This window comes from Dasypus novemcinctus, chromosome 20 (genome assembly GCF_030445035.2).
Source record: "Dasypus novemcinctus isolate mDasNov1 chromosome 20, mDasNov1.1.hap2, whole genome shotgun sequence".
In the NCBI taxonomy this organism is placed as follows: domain Eukaryota; kingdom Metazoa; phylum Chordata; class Mammalia; order Cingulata; family Dasypodidae; genus Dasypus; species Dasypus novemcinctus.
In genome coordinates this window covers 35,371,890-35,391,836 of record NC_080692.1, presented here as the reverse complement: position 1 = coordinate 35,391,836, position 19,947 = coordinate 35,371,890, and the positions used below count along the sequence as shown (strand labels likewise).

Sequence of the window (19,947 nt, the reverse complement as noted above, 5' to 3'; positions counted from 1 at the left end):
GATTTGCATTTCCCTAATGCAATGACTAATGATATTAAGCATCTTTTCACATGCTTGTTGGCCATTTGTATATCTTTTCTGGAGAAATGTCTATCAACGTCCTTTACTCATTTCCTAATTGGGTTCTTTGACTTTTCATGTTGAGTTGTAAGAGTTCTTTAAACCTTTGTCAGATATATGATTTCCAAATATTTTTCCCATTTTTGTAGGTTTTCAGTTTTCCTTCATGATGGAGTCCTTTGATGTACAAAACTTTTTAATTTTTATATAAAGTCTAGCAGCTATTTTTTTGTTGTTGTTGCTGGTGCTTTTGGTATAAAGTCTAAGAATCTATTGCCTAATACAAGGTCCTGATGATATTTCACTAAGTTTTCTTCTGAGAGATTTGTTGTTTAGATTGTCAATACACTTGGAAGGTTGTTTTGTTTTTTTTTTCAATATATATGGTGTGAGGTATCTAAATATCTCAGAAAATTGAGATATCTTGTTTTCCCAGATCATTTCTTAAGGATATTCTTCCCTCATTGAATGGATTTGACACCCACATCAAAAATTAATTTGCCCCATTTCTGGGTTTATTTCCGAATTTTATTCCTTTGGTCTCTATGTGTATCCTTATGTTAGTACCACATTGTTTTGATTACTGTAGCTTTGTAATAACTCTGAAAACAAGAAGTACAAGCCCTCCAACTTTGTTCTTTTTCAAGATGGTTTTGGCTATTTAGGCACTTTGCTCATCCATATGAATTTTATGATTGCTTTTGCATTTCTGCAAAGAAGGCTGTTGGAATTTTGATTGGGAATGCATGGAATTTATAAATTATTTTGGGTAGTACTGACATATTAACAAGAATAAATCTTATAATTCATGAGCATGGGATATCTTCCAATTTATTTAGGTCCTCTTTAATTTCTTTCAGCAATGATATGTAGTTTTCCATGAACTAACTCTTTAATTTCTGGTTAAATTTATTCATAGATATTTTATTCTCTTATTTGCTATTTCAAAGGAATTGTCCTCTTGATTTCCTTCTCAGATTTTTCATTGCTGGTATATTTTGAGTGTTGATCTTGGACCCCACCAATCTGCCAATTTCATTCATTACCTCTAGTAGATTCCTTATATATTGTTCAGATTTTCTACTTATAAGATCATGTCATCTGCAAATAGGGATAGTTTTACTTCTTCCTTTCCAATTTAAATTCCTTTTATTTCTTTTTCTTGCCTAATTGCTCTGGCTACAGCTTCCAGTATGATGCTGAATTGTAGTGGTAAAAACAGGCATCCTTGTCTTGTTCCTGATCTTAGGAGGAAAGCTTACTGTCTTTCACTGTTGAATAAGAGATTAATTGTGGGTTTTCACATATACCTTTTATCATATTGAAGAAGGTCCCTTCTGTTCATAGTTTTCTGAGTGTTTTTAATAAGAAAGTGTGCTGAATTTTATCAAATGCCTTTTCTGCATCGTAATGATCATATGCTTTTTTCCCTTCATTCTATTAATATTTTATAGGGTGATTTTCTTACATTGACCCATTCATGGAATAAATCGCACTTGGTCATGGTGTACAATCCTTTTAATATGCTGTTGGATTTGTTTTGATGCTGCTTTGTTGAATATTTTTACAGTTATATTCATAAGGATATCTCTTTTCTATGATATCTTTATCTGACTTTGGTTTGAGGATGAGGTTGACCTCATAGAATGATTTAGCAAGTGTTCCCTCCTCTTCAATTTTTTGGAAGAATTTAAAAAGAATTTGTGTTAATTCTTCTTGGAATGTTTGGTAAAATTCACCAGTGAAGCCACTAGTACTGGACTTTTCTTTGTTGGGAGGTTTTTAAATTACTGATTCAATGTCCTTATTTGATATTGGTCTTCTCAAGCCACTGTCGTTAAACTGTGTGCCAGTGGGAACTTGGCCATTTCATCTAGGTTATCTAATTTGGGGACTATACAATTGCTCATAGAATCCTTTATAAGGTCGGTAATAACATTCCCCATTTTCATTTCTGCATTTTGTTATGTCCCTTCTCATTTTTTCTTTGTCAGTCTAACTAATGGTTTGTCCATTTTATTGATCTTTTCAAATAACCAATTTGTGATTTCATTGTTTCTTTATAATGTTTTTTCTCTTTTCCATTTCATTTACCTCAGTTCTAATCTTGATTATTTCCTTCCTTCTGCTCACTTTGGGTTTAGTTTGCTCTTCTTTTTCTAGTTCTTCAGGTGCAAGGTTAGATTACTGATTTGAGATCATTCATCTTTTTAATGTATGATTTACAGCTATAAATTTCCATCTGAGCACTGCCTTTGCTGCATCACATTACTTTTAGTATGTTGTGTTTTCATTTTCATTCCTCTCAAGGTATTTCCTAATTTCCCTTGTGATTTATTCTTTGACCCATTGGTCATTTAAGAGTATGTTGCTTGGTTTTCACATATCTGTGAATTTTCCAGTTGTCATTCTGTTGTTGGTTTCTAGCTACATTCCACTATGGTTGAAGACAATACTTTGTATGATTCCAATCTTTTTAAATTTATTAAGACTTGTTTTGTTACCTGTCCTAGAGAATGATCCATGTGCCCTAAAGGAGACTGTGTATTTGGCTGTTGTTGAATGAAGTATCTTATATATAGGTTAGGTCTAATTGGTTTAAACTCTTGTTCAAGTTCTCTAATTCCTTATTGTTCTTCTGACTGATATTTTCTCTACCACTGAAAGTGGTGAATTGAAGTCTCCTACTATTAATGTAAAACCATATATTTCTCCCTTCAAATCTGTCAGCATTTATTTCATATATTTTGGGGCACTACTGATATATGCTTATGTGTTTATAATTGTTACATCTTCTTGATGGATTGGCCCTTTTATAAGTATATATTGCCCTTCTTTGTCCCTTTTAATGGATTTTTATTTAAAGCTTATTTTGGCTGATGTTAGCATAGCCAACCACTCTTCCCTCTCTGGGTAGCTATTTTTAAGGATTTTTTCCCATCTGTTCACTTTGAAATTACTTTTATCTGTCAATTTAAGGTGAGTCTCCTATCAACAGCAAATATTTGGGTCATGCTTTGTATCCATTCTTCCAATCTCTGTCATTTTACTGGAGTTTTACCAATTTACATTTAAAGTAGCAGCTGATAATGCAGGACTTCTGTCATTGTGCTTTTTAGTTTTTTTTCCAAGTCATAGATTTTTTGTCCCTCAATTCTTCCATTTCTGTCTTCTTTTGTATTTAGTGATCTTTTGTAATAAACCCTTCAGAATCCCTTCTCATTTCCTTCTGTGTATATTTTCCAGATATTTTTCTTGTGATTACCATGGGGCTAAATTTTAACATCCTAAATCTGTAACAGTCTCATTTAATTAGATACCACCTTAACTTCAATAGCATACACACTGGATGAAACATGGGAGAGTGTGAGTTATGATGTGGACCATTGACCAGGAGGTGCAGCGATGCTCAGAGATGTATTCACCAAATGCAATGAATGTCTCATGATGATGGAGAAGAATGTTGCTATGGGGGAAGTAGTGGGGTGAGGGGGGTGGGGGGGGATATGGGGACCTCATATTTTTTAAATGTAATATTTTTAAAAAATGAATAAGGACAAAAAATAAAAAAAATAAAAATAAAAAAGAAGATATCAAAAGAACAAATCTTAAAAAAAAAATAGCATACACAAACTATGTTCCTATATCCCATCATCCCTCCACTTTTTTGTTGGTTTTGTCACACATTTTATCTTTATACTTTGTATGTCCAAATCCATAGATTAATCATTACTTTTTAGGCGTTTATATTTTAGACCTTGTAAGAAGTAAAAACTGATGTTACAAACTGAAAATACATAGTACTGACATTTACATTTACCCATGCTGTTACCTTTCCTGGAGTTTTTTCTGCGTTCATGAACCTTCACTCTAGTGTTTAGTGTCCTTTCCTTTGAACTTGAAGAACATCCTTTAGCATTTCTTGTAGGGCAGGTCTAGTACTAACAAACTCCCTCAGTTTTTGTTTATTTGGGCATATTGTCATCTCTTCCTCATTTTTGAAAGACAGTTTGTCCAGATATATAATTTTTGGTAAGCCATTTTTTTTTCTTTTGGCTCTTTAATTATGTAATCCCACTGCCTTCTTGCATGCTTAGCAGAAACTGGGACTTAAATATTATTGAAGTTCTCTTGTACACGGCACATTGCTTCTTTCTTGCAGCTTTCAGGATTCTCTGTCATTGGCATTTGAAAGGTAAACTAATATGTATCTCAGTGTGAGTTGCTTTGAGTTTATCTGGTTCAGATTTTATTGAGCTCCTTGGAGCTATGTATAAATATCTCCATGTTTTTCATTAAATTAAATTTGGGGAATTTTCTGCCATTATTTCTTTGAATATAACGTCTGCCTCTCTCTCTCTTCTCCTTCTGGGACTCCCATTTACATTGGTGCTGCTGGTGGTGTCTCACAGGTCTCTTAGACTCTTTTCACTTTTCTTCGATTGTCTTATCTTCAAGTTCACTGAATCCTCCTACTAGCTCAGTCACTGTCTGTCATACATTTCCAGTGTTTCTGTTTGGTTCCTTTTTATTATTTCTATCTCTTTATAGAAATTCTCTTTTTATTCATCTGTCATTTACCTGATTTCCTTTAGTTCATTGTCTGTGTTTTCCTTTAGCTCTTTGAACATATTTAAGACTTTTTTTTTTAAGTGTTTTGGTATGTCCAAATCGTGGCCTTTCTTTTTGATGATTTCTAATGCTTTATCTTATTCCTTTGTATTGGTCATAATTTTCTGTTTCTTTGCATGTCTTGTAATCTTTTTTCCACATGGGACATTTTAGTATTTTAATGCATTATCTCTGGAATTTAGTCACTAGTGTTTCTGTTCCTAAAGCTTGTATCCAGCTGAGATTTCCTTGAATGCCAGGAGCAAAAAAGGAAGGAAGGAGGGAAGGAGGAAGGAGGGAAGGAGGGAAAGAGGGAAGGAGGGAAGGGGGAAGGAGGGAAGGAGGGAAGGGGGAAGGAGGGGAGGGGAGGGGAGGGGAGGGCAGGGGAGGGGAGGGCAGGGGAGGGGAGGGGAGGAAATAGTACTCTGTATGTTGGCCTGTGGTCTCCTTCAGAGCTTAGCCATCCTAACAGTGAGTCTAAAGGACAGACCAAGACAAAAGCATTGGGTCCTCCTGATCATCTCTGAGCATGCATGTGTGGTCTTAGTCATGTCCTCTTTTCCCCTAGGAAACAGTCTTTCCTCCTGGAGTCACTATGATTTTATTCCTTTCTTAATACATATTAGCTGCCTTGCAGGCTGCTTTATATGCTGGACAAGCTCTGGGACAGCAAGCCTGTGATGAGTGTCTTGGTTTAGTCTGCCAGCAGACAGACTGGCACAGATATACATGTACTCCAGTGTGTGCATAAGGGTTACTCTGTGCCTTCTGGAACCAGGTGCAGGGACTTGTACTGGAAGCATGGGTCAACTCCACACTGAGCCAGGGAGGTGTTTGGGGAAGAGCCAGCAACAGAACTACAAGCTTTTCCTATCACCTTTAAGTTGCCTTTTTCTTGATTTGGTGTTCGCCCAGTTACTGCAACCCTTTATAACTGTTTTCCAGAGCTCTGAAAATGATGGAATTACCTGTTTTTGCTTGTTGTTTAAAATTTCTGTGGAGGAACACAACCCTGAAGTATCTTATTCTGCTATCTTTGTCTAAAGTTTTGCATTTCTTACCCTCTGATATTCTACCTCCTTGAAGACAGGTCTGATTGCTTCATCTTCATATCCCTAGTTCCTAATTCAATCCCTCACACTAATAGATGCTTGGTAAACAAATGAATTGATGCACTTTAATTATTATAATTAAAGGCGATAAGGTGAGTTATTCTTAGCACATACATAGGTATTGAATAATAGTGTCTATTATTTAAAAATTTAATAATGCCCTATACATGGGAAAGTCAACTTATATATATTTATTTAGTAAATAAAACAAAATGGACCAATCCTTACCTCCCTGACTTCTCTCACTCCCTTACTCACTACATCAGGATGGATGAGAGGCAGTCTGCTGCAAGGACACAGCCCTGACAGCCCCAGGGCCCAAGAGTTCAATCACCATCCCTGGGCGTGGGGAGGGGCCCTCTACTTCCGGCCTGTAGTGCATTTCTCCTTGCTTGATTGCCAACACTAATTCACCTTAGGTCATTAAAGTGAAATCTGAGATGATCTAAAAGCTCAGAGGGCTGAAGTCTGATTCCCTGCCGCTCTCCTGGGAGGATCAAGTGAGCTTAAAGTTCTTTTAACATTCTGAGATTGTTTCATCCTTGTGCAAGTGCAGGCTTACAGTAATTGCTGGAAGCCATGTGTTGAATCCAGCGGGAAGGATAAGAGTTGGCATTGGATGCCAGGAAAGGAAGGGTGTTCTTGCTAGCCCATTTCACTTACAGCAAGTTGCTTCACTCCCCAGCAAGCAGCAGTAGGGCTATTGTGTCAGCAATTGGGGCTTTCAGTGATAAGGCTTAAAACCTAGGGGTCAAGTCTCAGGTCAGCTTCCTACTTCCACGTGACCTTGAACAACTTACTTGACCTCTTCCTTATCTGCGTAATGAGTCTGTTCCCTAAAGTTTCCTCTTTTATTTCCCTATCTAAATCTGAGTTTTATAATCCCAATCTAAATGACTGCCAGAAAAAGATTCCAAATTTGAGGCCAAGGGTGTTAAATAAGGAGCACTATAAAGAATTCCCTACTTTAAAATCAGATTTAGTTTTTACTTCAATTGCTGGAATCCTGGGGTCCTCCCTGTCCTATGGATTTTAAAACATTCTGGTCCTTGAATAGCATTAAATTTTATTTATTCACAAAGCCATGGAGAGCATGGATTACCACTCAGGTTAAACAAGTGCCACTTAAAAGTCTCACAGGATGGGGAAAGTTTTATTACAAGGGCATTCATCAGAAGCATCAAAAGATTTGGAAGATTATTTTTTCTTCTTTCCCACAGGCCTCGCTAAACATATAGTTCTCCATAGCCATGAATTTTTAGTAAGTTCAAGTTCCTGTGGTAGTTTTTTAATTATTAAAAATGCATCTTATTTAAACCTCTTAGCCCTTACTGAGCTGGGTCAAGAATTTTCAAAAGAAAAGGCAAACTTACTTATGTCTTTGCTTTGGCTAATTCTGGGACAAAATGCTCCAGTTTAAGGAAGAAATTAGATGAAAAGAGCTTTCAGTCTTAGGAAACATTGCCTACATAGGACAATTTTAGAAATTTGAACTTCATCCTCACTAATGCAGCTAACAATTTTGAGACTCCATCATGTGCCACATTGTGTTAAAAGTGCTTTCTTGAGAAGCAAATTTGGTTCAACTGATAGAGCATCTGTCTACCATATAGGAGGTCCAGGGTTCAAACCCAGGGCCTCCTAACCCATGTGGTGAGCTAGCCCACGCGCAGTGCTGATGCGTGCAAGGAGTGCCGTGCCACGCACGGGTATCCCCCACATAGGCGAGCCCCATGTGCAAGGAGCATGTCCCATAATGAAAGTTGCCCCGCATGAAAAAAGGGCAGCCTGCCCAGGAGTGGCGCCGCACCCACAGAGAACTGACACAGCAAAATGATGCAACAGAAAAGAGATACAGATTCCCAGTGCCGCTGACAAGAATGCAAGCGGACACAGAAGAATACACAGCGAATGGACACAGAGAACAGACAGCAGGGGGTGGGGAAGGTGAGAGAAATAAATAAATAAATAAATAAATAAATAAATAAATAAATAAAAGTGCTTTCCTAGATATTGTCTTGCTACATTATTTCATTTCCTTAGTTTTAAAATCTTTGATTCTCAAATATTTTTCCCAAACTGTGGCTTGTCTTTTCATGCTCTTAACTGTGTCTTTCAAAGAGAAAAATTTCTTAATTTTAACGAAGTCCAATTTATCTTTTTTTTCTTTTGTGTATAGTGCTTTTGTTGTAGTATCTAAGAAATTGTTGCTTAACTCAAAATTAAAGAGTTTCTCGTACATTTTCTTCTTGAAGTTTTATAATTTTACATTTTACTTTTAGGTATATTATCCATTCTGAAGTAATTTCTGTATATCCTGTGAGGTGTGAGATGTTTCTTTTATTTCTTTTTTTTAATGTCTAATTGTTCCAATACCACTTGCTGAAAAGACTATCCTATCGCCACTGAATTGCCTTTGTACCAATGTATGTGTGGGTCAACTAGTGAGCTCCCTATTCTGTTCCAATGATCTATTTATCTATTTTTATGATACTGTATACTTGGATACTTGGATATTTTAGCTTTATAGTAAGTCTCAAAGTCAGGTAGTATAAGTCCTCCAACTTGGTCCTTCTTTTGCAAATGTGTCTTGGCTATTCTTTGTACTTTTTCAGTCCTTTAGTTTTTATGCAGTGATATGGTCATGCCATAGTGTATTAGTCAGCCAAAGGGGTGCTGACGCAAAGTACCAGAAATCTATTGGCTTTTATAAAGATATGTATTTGGGGTAAAAGCTTACAGTACAAGGCCCTGAAAAGTCCAACTCAAGGTACCATAAGAGGTACTCTCTTACCAAATGTCTGTTGCCACGTTTTGAAGCAAGATGGCTGCCGATATCTGTAAGGTTCAGCCTTCCCCTTTCCTTTTAAGGCTCATGGGCCCACCTTCTTCTGATCTTAGCTGTAGGCTGGAGAGCTTGTTTCCTTCTGGGCTCAGGTGCTCTGGTCTCTTTATAAGATCAGCTGTAAACTATCACATGAATGACATCTCTCTTCCCAGGGCCTCAGGATCAAAACTGACAAGTTTTCTTCTGTGTCTATGGAGCTCTCTATTCCTCTGTATCTCTTCTCCTGTATTGTCCTTGAATGAGTGTCCATTTATATAGCCCACCAAGGGGGCACGGACTCAATCCTGCATGCCCTAATGATGTGGTTGAATCAAAGCCCTAATCTTAATTTAATCAGGTAAACATAAAACCTTTGAATTTGATACAGTCAAAGGATATCACACCCAGAGGAACAGATCACTTTACAGACATAATCAATATCTTTTTAGAATTCATAAATAATATTAAACTGCCACACATAGCTTCAAGAAATCTAAAGGTCTTTAAATTTTAAAGTTTCTAAATAATAGGGAAAACCTTCTATGAAATGGCTTCATCAGGAAATCAGGTACTGTAGGGATCAGATTTTATTTGGTTAATCAAAAACTGCTGTGTATGCCATGAATGGATTGCCAGTTTTCAAAAGAAAATCATTATTTTCACTGATGCTTCAGAAAGCATGTTGGATTCTGGAGTATTTAGTCATTTTGAGTATCAGTTGTCATTGTCCTAGCAAACTGGAGAATTAGTGATTAAAGGGGGGTTATTTGATTATATTGCTACCTACCATAGTTATTTTGGGGGATATCTTAATGCAGATATCTGAAGTGTTATATATGACAGTGATATGCGTAATATTCTGGTATCTGTTATGTATTTAGGGCCCACGTTTGACCAGTACTATATGATAGAATTTGGGGAAGCACTTACCTAGATATTTGCCAGAGCAGGGCCAGCCCCACCCAGTCATTTATTAAGTACATTTAGTCTTAGGCATCCTTTTTTTTTTTTATTGACTTTGTAATAATATTACATTAAAAATATATATGTGAGGTCCCATTCAACCCCACCCCCCACCCCCCCTCTCCCCCCCCCAACAACACTCATTCCCATCATCATGTCACATCCATTGGATTTGGTGAGTACATCTTTGGGCACCTCTGCACCTCATAGACAATGGTCCACATCATGGCCCATACTCTCCTCCATTCCATCCAGTGGGCCCTGTGAGGATTCACAATGTCCGGTGATTACCTCTGAAGCACCATCCAGGGCAGCTCCATGTCCCAAAGACGCCTCCACCTCTCATCTCTTCCTGCCTTTCCCCATACCCATCAGCCACCATGTCCACTTTTCCCAATCCAATGCCACCTCTTCTATGTGGACATTGGATTGGTTGTGTCCATTGCACCTCTATGTCAAGAGGAGGCTCAGATTCCACATGGATGCTGGATGCAATCCTCCCATTTTCAGTTGTAATCACTCTAGGCTCCATGGTGTGGTGGTTGTCCTTCTTCAACTCCATCTTAGCTGAGTGTGGTAAGTCCAATAAATCAGATTGTAGGTGCTGGAGTCTGTTGAGGCTCAGGACCTGGCTATCACATTGTCAGTCCAGAGATTCAAATCCCCTAAATATATCTTAAACCCCAACATTAACTGCACCTCCAGCACATTAGCATGAAAGTCTTATGAAGGAAGATCCCATCTGAGTCCAGATTCATCACACATAAACACCATTTCCAAAGAGGGGCCATCTGCCCTGGTAGTTAACCCCATCGGCCATGACCATAACTCCCATGGGTCTCTTTAGCCCTCAAAGGAACCAATATCTGGGGGTTGTATCTGCTTTATCTGTTTCTCTGACTCTGCTCAGTTGTGCATGAGGGCAATCCTTCTGCCAGCCTCCAGACTCTTTTTTAGAAACTCGTAGCCATATAAACTCATTTCTCCTTTCCATTTCCCCCTTACTTTAGGTCAAACAGCATTTTAAAGTCATGTTATTTTATGTAGACATGGATATTCTGCTGATCCGCATTGAACCTTCCGTATAAGGTCATTTTCCAGTTGCATCATCAGTTGGTAGTTGATAGTGGTCCCTCGTTGCCAGGGAGGCTCATCCCCGGGTGTCATGTCCCACACTGGGGGGAAGGCATTGCATTTACATGCTGAGTTTGGCTTCGAGACTGGCCACATTTGAGTAACATGAAGGCTGACAGGAGGAAATTCCCAGGCACAATGTTGCTCTAGGCCTTGTTCTTATTTTAGGTTTATCAGCTCACAAGCATAGTCATTAGCATCAGGGGCTCACTGTTGCACCCTCACTCCCTCCCGGTCCCCGCCGCTGTACCTGGGAGACTGTCGCTGCTCCCCTAGGGACCACGACAGAGCACCACTGGCCAGGAACCCAGTACCCCCCTGCTGTGATTTTTAATTGTTGCCACTATGAGTATATCCAAACATTACCATGCACCCTGGACATATGTTCTGTACAGCTCCTTAGGCATCCTTTTATTCTTTCTTACCCACAACTCCCTTCACCATCTAGATCCTCCATTCTTCATGTTTGTATACAAGTTCCCCAAAATAGTGAGCTACTAAACCCAGATATTACCTTCCAAATTACCTCTTCCAAGAAAGTAAACTTGGTATCTGCTGAGGACAATAAGGAATAAATATTACTTAAGCCAATTAATTACTGATAATGTTAGCCATCATTGCCACTGTAGGACTTTGAGCTAATTACCTACCATCTTTGGGTCTCAGTTTCATCATTTGTGAAATGAATGGCTTGGACTAGGTAACCTTGAATGGCCCATTCAGCTCTAAAATACTTTGACTCTCTTGAAGTGTCTTTATTCACTTAAAAATCACAAGTCCTTTAAAAATAATCTGACAGAAACTCTTAATGGCAAAAAAAGCACTGTGGTATATCAAAGTGAGCGCGTCTTAAGGAAAGAGTGGTCTTTAGTGCTGCAGATGGCCTAATCACTGTTGAGTGACTCTACTTTTAATTACAGTGAACTCTAGGCAATTAAGATGTCATTTATGGCTGCTGATGCTGTGGTGGTTTGGGTCCTTGAAACTCCCATATTCCAGGCAATCCTAGAGTTTCTCAGGTCAAAGGAAGGATAAAGAATGACCATTAGGTTCAGAGGACTCATGAGTTTGCAAATTAGGTTTTCAAATTTATCTCCACATTAAATAGTATAGTATTAAAACAAAGAGGACTTTAAAAATCAACATTCTTTCCTTATGCCAAGGCATAGCTACTCTGGTAATATGCTATATCTCATCCTTGTTGTGCTAATAAGATGAGAAGCAATGAGAGCCTGACGTTTACTAGAGAATGTAGAACATGGACATAAATTTAAAATAATATATGGAAGTATTTATTGAGCATTTCTTATACGTCAGGTGCTGTACCAAGCAACTTCAGGGTTATATCATTTAATCCTCACAATCATGAAAACTAGGCATTATCATCTCCTTTCTACAAATGAGGAAATGGTACACAGAGAGTTTTTAGTAGTCTAAACCAATGGAGTTGGTTTTCAATTCACATCTGTCTCAATCTAGAGTTTAAACTCTTAATGATTATCTTTCCTAAGACTGTCTTTCCTAACTTAGACAGAACATTTTAGAGAGTAATTGAATTTGTAAGTCTGAATTACAATGATCTAAACCAAGAACACCAGGTACTGACGGGCCACTTTGAAGTAGACTCGACAGAAGGAAGAATTCATGGACGACTTCCTGAAGAAAGTGCTTTGAGTTGAGTTACATTTTGAAATGAAGGACATGAGTTCATACTGAGGTCTACATGAGGCCGTGAATATACAAATGAACAAATTATGTGTTCAGGAAGCAACATACAAACTTATTCATTGCAGGGCAATAGGTAGAAATGAATAAAGGTAATGCATTGGGGTGGAAATCCAAGAGGCTTCAGTTTACTTTGATAGGCACCAGAAATCTACTCTCAGTTCTCAGTCAAGGAGAACATAATTAAAATTGTGTTTGAGTTTACATTTTATCCTACATCTCATGTAGAATGAATATGAGCTTTAATGAATTGGGAAAAGTCAAGAGAAACTTTCTTGGTAATAAATGTTTGACACTCAACAAACTATCTTCAAAATTAAATGCAGCCCACCTCACCAAGGCTCTATAGCCTCAATAGTGCAATAACAATGTATTTGGGTCCCTAAATTAAGAGGTCTGGAAGGAGATTTTATGCAATTTTCAGAAATAAAAGTGATTCATTCACTACAGTTAGGCTAACAGCACTTTCCTTTTTGGCCCATTGTCACTGCTATTTGTGCAGTGTACATAAAAGGAACACAAGAATTAAGTTAGGGTTGGCATAGTAGAATGTTTTCAACAATAGGATTTAAATTGAATTGGAGTCTACTTTCAGATAGCAATGGCTGCTCCTGTGAGGGCTAATGTATTTGGTAAATTATAGTGGGGTCCCCTCCTGTTACAGATCCAACAATGCTAACTTACTATCTCTCCACATTTTCTCTCTCTCTTTCTCTCTCTTTCCAGTTCCAGAGACCTAATGACTTCTCACCCCCATTCCGCTTTGGGACTGTACCCAATGGCAGCACAGAGAGGAATATTCGCAATAACTACGCAGAAATGCATGCCTACATGGGAAAGTTCAACCAGAGGGGTGTAGATGATGCATTGCTCTCCCTGAAAACAGGGTAAGAACTGCTTGCAAGCTCAGAGTCTTTGATATGTTACTCATATTTATTCAGCGTAGAACGAATAAACTATTCTAATGTACCCTGATGGTGCTGATGGTATAACAAAGTAAAATGAAAGACTTCATTTGCTCCTTACAAATTTCCAATTTTTTTTACAGCATAATTTAGGCCAGTATACAAAGATTCATATTCTATTATTCTGTGTATCTTTTTCTTTTTACAACTTATTTTCTTCTTGCATTGATATCACCATAAAAGGAATGAAAGAGAATATGAAAATAGAGAGAAGAGTCAAGGATAAGGTCCATATGTTAGGCATGGGGAAAAAAGACCTGTTGAGAAAGAGGTGATCCATGATGATTCTGGTGTCTTATAGGCAAAGGGAAAAAAAAAAGAGAGAGAGAAAGGTGAAAGTTTTTAGACAACCAACAGTCGGAATGTGTTAATTGATCTCCAATTCTTGCTTTTATTTACAGTCCTTTTGATTCAGCTCTAGAGAGTATTTGGTCACAAAAAGGAGTTTATTAACATACTGGTCTCTTCGTCTACTTGACCTTCTGGAACAACAGTTGTGGAATAAGATAGACAAGAATTATGGGTAATGGGTAATTTTTGAAGTCAGAGTATCTTCTTGCTGGTTTCCTTTCTTGTAAGATGACTAGAAGCAATTGTACCTCTTCAATACAATGATAGCTCCAGGTGCTGGAAGAGCCACCTAAATGTACGGTTACTTAAAATATTGTTAGCCTTGATCAAACCTATAACCATAAAGTCATAGCAGATTTCAGAAGGTGGTGTTTGAGCTTGGGAAAAGGACCACTCTGGGTAGTCTAGGCCCTGGTTCACCCACAGTTCTCAATCATGTCAAAGCTTTCATTTTTTGGTGTTCCTTCTTTCTATAGGATATTCATGGACTTTGTAAAGAGAATTCTCTTAGTATGCCATTAAAAGGCTTGTTTTTTCCCAAGGATTACAAAGCTACTTAACTTGTAAAAGTGAAGTGGTTGCATACTTGTCTTCCTTGCAGGCCTCTCTATTACCTGTATGGCTATATATTAATTTCTTCCTCTACTTCACAATATATCAAGTGAGAATCTTCTATGTTTAGGAGTTTGAAATGAGTTCTAAATGTTGCTTTCTCTTCTAGGTTCACACACATGCTCTGAACACAAGCCTGCACTGCTACCATGCCATCACTCATCTCTACCTTTGCCCTGCACAACAGAATATTGAAACCTTTTTTGACCACAGAAATAGCATTTCACATCTATTGAAACACATACACCTACACTTATCCCCACTCTGGACTGTAATGAACTGAACTGAGAAATGAAAAATGTTATATAAATCTAACCCATGCTCTTTGCTGTTATAGTTGTAGTAGTTACTTTTCATTATTTCTGTTATTATTTTTATTGATTCCATTTTACGCCTTCTCCTTTTCAGACACCGCTTATGAGCTGGCTTCAGGCTGAACTTCCATTCTCATCTCATTCCCAGTGGCAGGGAAAGAACTCCTTTCAACCTGAAATCACATAAAGAACAGCCAGGGATTTGGCTTTACATTCTGGCAGAGTTCCAATTTGAGACTTACTTTAAACCACTTCTCTCCACAGTTTGCTGGAACCCCATTGCTTCGTGTTAATGGCCCCCACAGGTAGTTTTGTAATAAAATTCCTCCATTGGATTTTGTTTGCTTCTTTCCTGCACAGGAAACTGGATGCCTTCATCTATGATGCAGCAGTCCTGAACTACATGGCAGGCAGAGATGAAGGCTGTAAGCTGGTAACCATTGGCAGTGGGAAGGTCTTTGCTTCCACTGGTTATGGCATTGCTATCCAAAAGGATTCTGGATGGAAGCGCCAGGTGGATCTTGCTATCTTGCAGCTCTTTGGAGATGGTAAGTTAAAAGGGAAAGTGCTTATTTGGCTTTTACTGATGGCCCATCCAAAATACCAACCTTTCCTCTACCCCAGCATTTTGAGACAGTCTACTATGAGAACTGGGGAGAAGGATGGGGGAAGGTTAAAGTAAGTGACCAAGGAGGGGTGTTCTGAGATTTCAGGCAATGAAGTAACATTCAGGGATAACGTAGGAGAGGCTGGTATTAGATGTTCAACATCAGTGCTCTCAAATGCAGCTAGAACAGTAGAGAGAACAAGGGAAAGGTCTCTCCTCTGTGTTTTGAGAAATGAACTTATAGTTCTCTACTCATTCTTCCTTCCTCCCATCTTGCTCTTTCAGCTAGAAGAGGTAGGGTCAGGGCTAAGTGTCTAGAAGGCAAACATCATAAGGCATTCCCAGTATTGCTTTCACAGCATGCTCAGCAGCCTTCTTGCTTTGAGAAAATGGCAGCTCCTGTTGCATTCTATACATGTCTTCTGCATCCCTTTCCAGTTTACTGTCCAAAGCACCTAATTCTCCTGCTTGCCCCATAGGAACTAACCCAGTTATGGATGAACAACCTGACAACACTTGGCCCCACAGGCCATCAACCAAATGGGTCTCTAAATTATGTCTGCAGAATCTTTGCTGTAAGGAATGAGGTAACAGGCAGAGGAGCACAGCTTGATTTTCAGACTCCAGGCTAGTCAGGAAAATCAGAGTTTGATCAAAGAAATGAGTAAAAGCTGATTTGATTAATGTTGGAAAGAGGAGGGAGTAATAGCTGGAATGTGGCCATGTTGGTGAAAAAGCATCTGTAATTTTAAAGTAGCAGTCACTTCAGCACAATAACGGAGCCTCTGCCTATGAAAAGGAGCAGCAGTAGGGATGATTTGTGAAAGTTACTGAAATTCCTGTCAAATTATACAAAGTTCAAATTTTTAACCAAACCAGGAATTACTGGACTAGCAATTTTCTTCATGAGATTTTCAGAATTTTGTTTTTCTAGGATTTCTACCTTTCTCATTCCTAATATCCAGTGAAGTAGATAAAGGTTATTGAAACCTGACAGGGATTGAATTAATCAAAGCTTCCTTAAAACAGTGTTAAAAGCAGACTGGTCTGAATTTGGTGACCTTACATTATCCAAATTTACTCTTTACTCTTTTTTTCTTTTTCGTTTTTTTTCAATCTTTATTTTTTTTTCTTTATTAGAGAAGTTGTGCATTTACAGAACAATCATGCATAAAATACCCAATTCCCATATATCACCCTGGTATTAACACTTTTCATTGGTATGGAACATTAGTTATAATTGATGAAAACACATTTTTTAGGTTTTAAGATCAGGAAGTGTGAGTCCTACAACTTCATTCTTCTTTTTCAAGATGCTTTAGCAATTATGGGTCCCTTACCCTTCCATACAAATTTGATAATAAACTTTTCCATTTCCACAAAGAAGGTTGTTTGCATTTTAACTAGGATTACATTGAATCTATAAATTGCTTTGGATAGGATTCACATCTTAATGATATTTAGTTTTCCAATCCAGGAGCATTGAATGTCCTTCCATTTATTTAGGTCTTCTTTGATTTCTTTTTGTAGCGTTTTATAGTTTTCTGTGTATAAGTCTCTTACATCTTTGGATAGATTTATTCCTATATATTTGATTATTTTTGTGGATGGTATAAATGGAATTTTTTTCTTCATTTCTTCTTCTGATTCTTCATTGCTTGTATATAAAAAGACTACTGTCTTTTGGTGTTCATTTCATACCCTGTCACTTTGCTGAATTCATTTAGTAGCTTTGTTGTGGATTTTTCAAAAGTTTCTGTATATAGGATCATATATGCAAATAGGGAAGGTTTTCCTTCTTCTTTACCAGTTTGGATGACTTTTATTTCTTGTTCTTGCCTAATTGCTGTGGCTAGAACTTCCAGTACAATGTTGAATAACAGTGGTGATAGTGGACATCCTTGTCTTATTCCTGATCTTTCAGTCTTTAACTGTTAAGTATATTGATAGCAGTGAACTTTTCATATAGGTGTTTTATCATGTTAAGGAAGTTTCTTTCCATTCCTAGTGTTCTAAGTGTCTTTATAAGTAAGTGATGCTGTATTTTGTTATATGTTTTTCTGCAACTGAGATGATCATGTGTTTTTTCTTCATTGTGCTAATGTGGTGTATTACATTAATTGATTTTCTTATTTTGAATTTACCTTGCATATAAGGAATAAATCCCACTTGATCATAGTATATGATTCTCTTAATATGCTGTTGGATTCAGTTTACTAGAATCCTCTTGATGATTTTTGCTTCTGTATTAATAAGAGATACTAGTCTGTAGTTTTCTTTTCTTTTGGTACCTTTATGATTTGAAGGTGGATGTTGACCTCATAGAATGAGTTAGGGAGTGTTCCTTCCTCTTCAGTTTTTTGGTACATAGTGAGCAGAATTGGAATTAAGTCTTTTTGGAATGTTTGGTAGAATTCCCCTTTGAAGCCATCTGGTCCTGAGATTTTCTGTGTCAGGAGAGTTTTTAAAATTATTATTACTGATTCATTACCCTTACTAGTAATTGGTTTCTTGAAATCCTTTCTTCCTTTCTGATTCAATATAGGTAGTTTGTGTGTTTTTAAGAAATTTCGATTTCATCTGGGTTATCTAATTTATAGGCATACAGTTGTTCATAGTATCCTTTAATCATCCTTTTTATTTCAGTGAGATTGGTAGTAATGCCCCCCTTTTCATTTCCAATTTTCATCATTTATATCCTCTCTTTTTCCTTTGTCACTCTAGCTAAGAGTTTTTTCAATTTTATTGATCTTTTCAAAGATCAATAAACCAACCTTGGTTTTATTGATTCTCTCCACTGTTTGTTTTTTATTTCATTTCTCTGCTTTAATTTTTGTTATTTCCTTCCTTCTGCTTACTTTGTGTTTAGTTTGCTCTTCTTTTTCTAGGTCTTACAGTTTTGAGGTTAGGTCTCATATTTGAAGACTTTTTTCTTTTTTATGCATCTAGAGCTATAAATTTCCCTCTCAGTACTGCCTTCACTGCATCCCATAAGTTTTGGTATGTTGTGTTTTTGTTTTCATTACCTCAAGGTATTTTCTAGTTTCTCTTGTGATTTCATCTTTAATACATTGGTTGTTTTAAGAGTATGTTGTTTAATTTCCACATATGTGTGGGCTTTCCATTTCTCCTTCTGTTATTGATTTCTAGCTTCATTCCATTGTGGTCAGAGAATATACATTATATGATTTCACTATTTTTTAATTTTTTGAGACTTATTTTGTGACCTAATACATGGTCTATCCTGGAGAATAATCCATGTGCATTCAAGAAGTATATATATACTGTTTTTGTTGGACTAAGTGTTCTATGTATATCTTTTGTGTCTAGGTGGTTTAAGAGTATAATTCAAGTCTTATATTTCCTTACTGATCATCTTACTAGATGTTCTATCCATTATTGAAAATGTTGTATTAAAGTATTTTACTGTAAATGTCGACCATCAATTTCTCCCTTCGAATCTATCAGTATTTGCTTAATATATATCGGGGCTCTGCTGCTGGGTTCATATATATTTATAATTGCTATGCCTTCTTGTTGAATTATCCCTTTATCAGTATATATTGACCACCTTTGCCCTCACAACTGTTTTTAACTTAAATTCATTTTATCTGATATTAGTATAGCTATCCCAGCTCTCTTTTGTTATTGTTTTCATGTCATTTTTTCCAATCTTTCACTCTCAGTCTATTTGTATCTTTGAATTTAAGATGAGTCTCTTACAGACAGGATGTAGTGGAGTCATGCTTTTTTTTTTTTAATCCATTCTGCCAGTATCTGCATTTTGACTGGAGAGTTTAATCCATTGACATTTAAAGCCACTACAGATAAAACAGGACTTTCTTCTGTCATTTTGATATTTATCCTTTGTAAATTGTATACCATTTTTGTCCCTTATTTCCATTAGTGCCTATTTTTATATAATATTTACTTTGATTTTTTTGAGTTGTACAATGTTGAATTCCTTCCCATTTTTATCTGGATATATTTTTCATCAGTTTTCCTTGTGGTTACTATGGAGTTAAAATTTAACATCCTAAATATATAACAATCTATTTGGTTTGATACTAACTTACTTCAACAACATGCACATATACTTTTCCTACACTCCACTGTTCCCCCACCTTTTTTTGTACTTGTTACCATTTATATCTTTGTGCATTGTATGTCCAAAACCATATATTTATCATTATTTTTTATTCATTTGCATTTTAGCACCTGTAGTAAGAACTGGCATTACATACCAAACAATAGACTACAATAATACTGGCCTTTATAATTATCCAAATGGTTACATTTACTGCATGTCTATTTCTTTATTCCACTTTGGACCATTGTCTAGTGTCCTTTGATTTCAGTCTGAAGAACTCCCTTTAGCATTGTTTGTAGGGCAGGTCTAGTGGTGATGAACTCCCTCAGCTTTTGTTTATCTGGGAATATCTTAATCTCTCCCTCATTTTTGAAAGCAAGTCTCATCGGGTATAAAATTCTTGGCTGGTAGTTGTTTTCTTTCAATACTTTAAGTATTTCAACCCACTGCCTTTTTTGTCTCCATGGTTTATGATCAGAAATTGGCACTCAGTCTAACTGTGACTTCCTTGTACATAATATATTGCTTTCTCTTGCAACTTTCAGAAAACTCCCTTATCCTCTGCATTTGATAGTG

General features: G+C 37.0%; 1 protein-coding gene across 2 annotated transcripts in view; it reads left to right on the top strand.

Moving 5' to 3' along the window:
- The window catches only part of GRIN2B (glutamate ionotropic receptor NMDA type subunit 2B), a 475,047-nt gene that overhangs the window by 443,818 nt on the left and 11,282 nt on the right, over positions 1–19,947 (top strand). For both annotated transcript variants that reach the window (XM_058282823.2, XM_058282824.2), the window contains 2 exons: positions 13,159–13,319; positions 15,035–15,222. In XM_058282823.2, the coding sequence (XP_058138806.1) occupies positions 13,159–13,319; positions 15,035–15,222 (349 nt within the window). The remainder of the gene's footprint in view (positions 1–13,158; positions 13,320–15,034; positions 15,223–19,947) is intronic.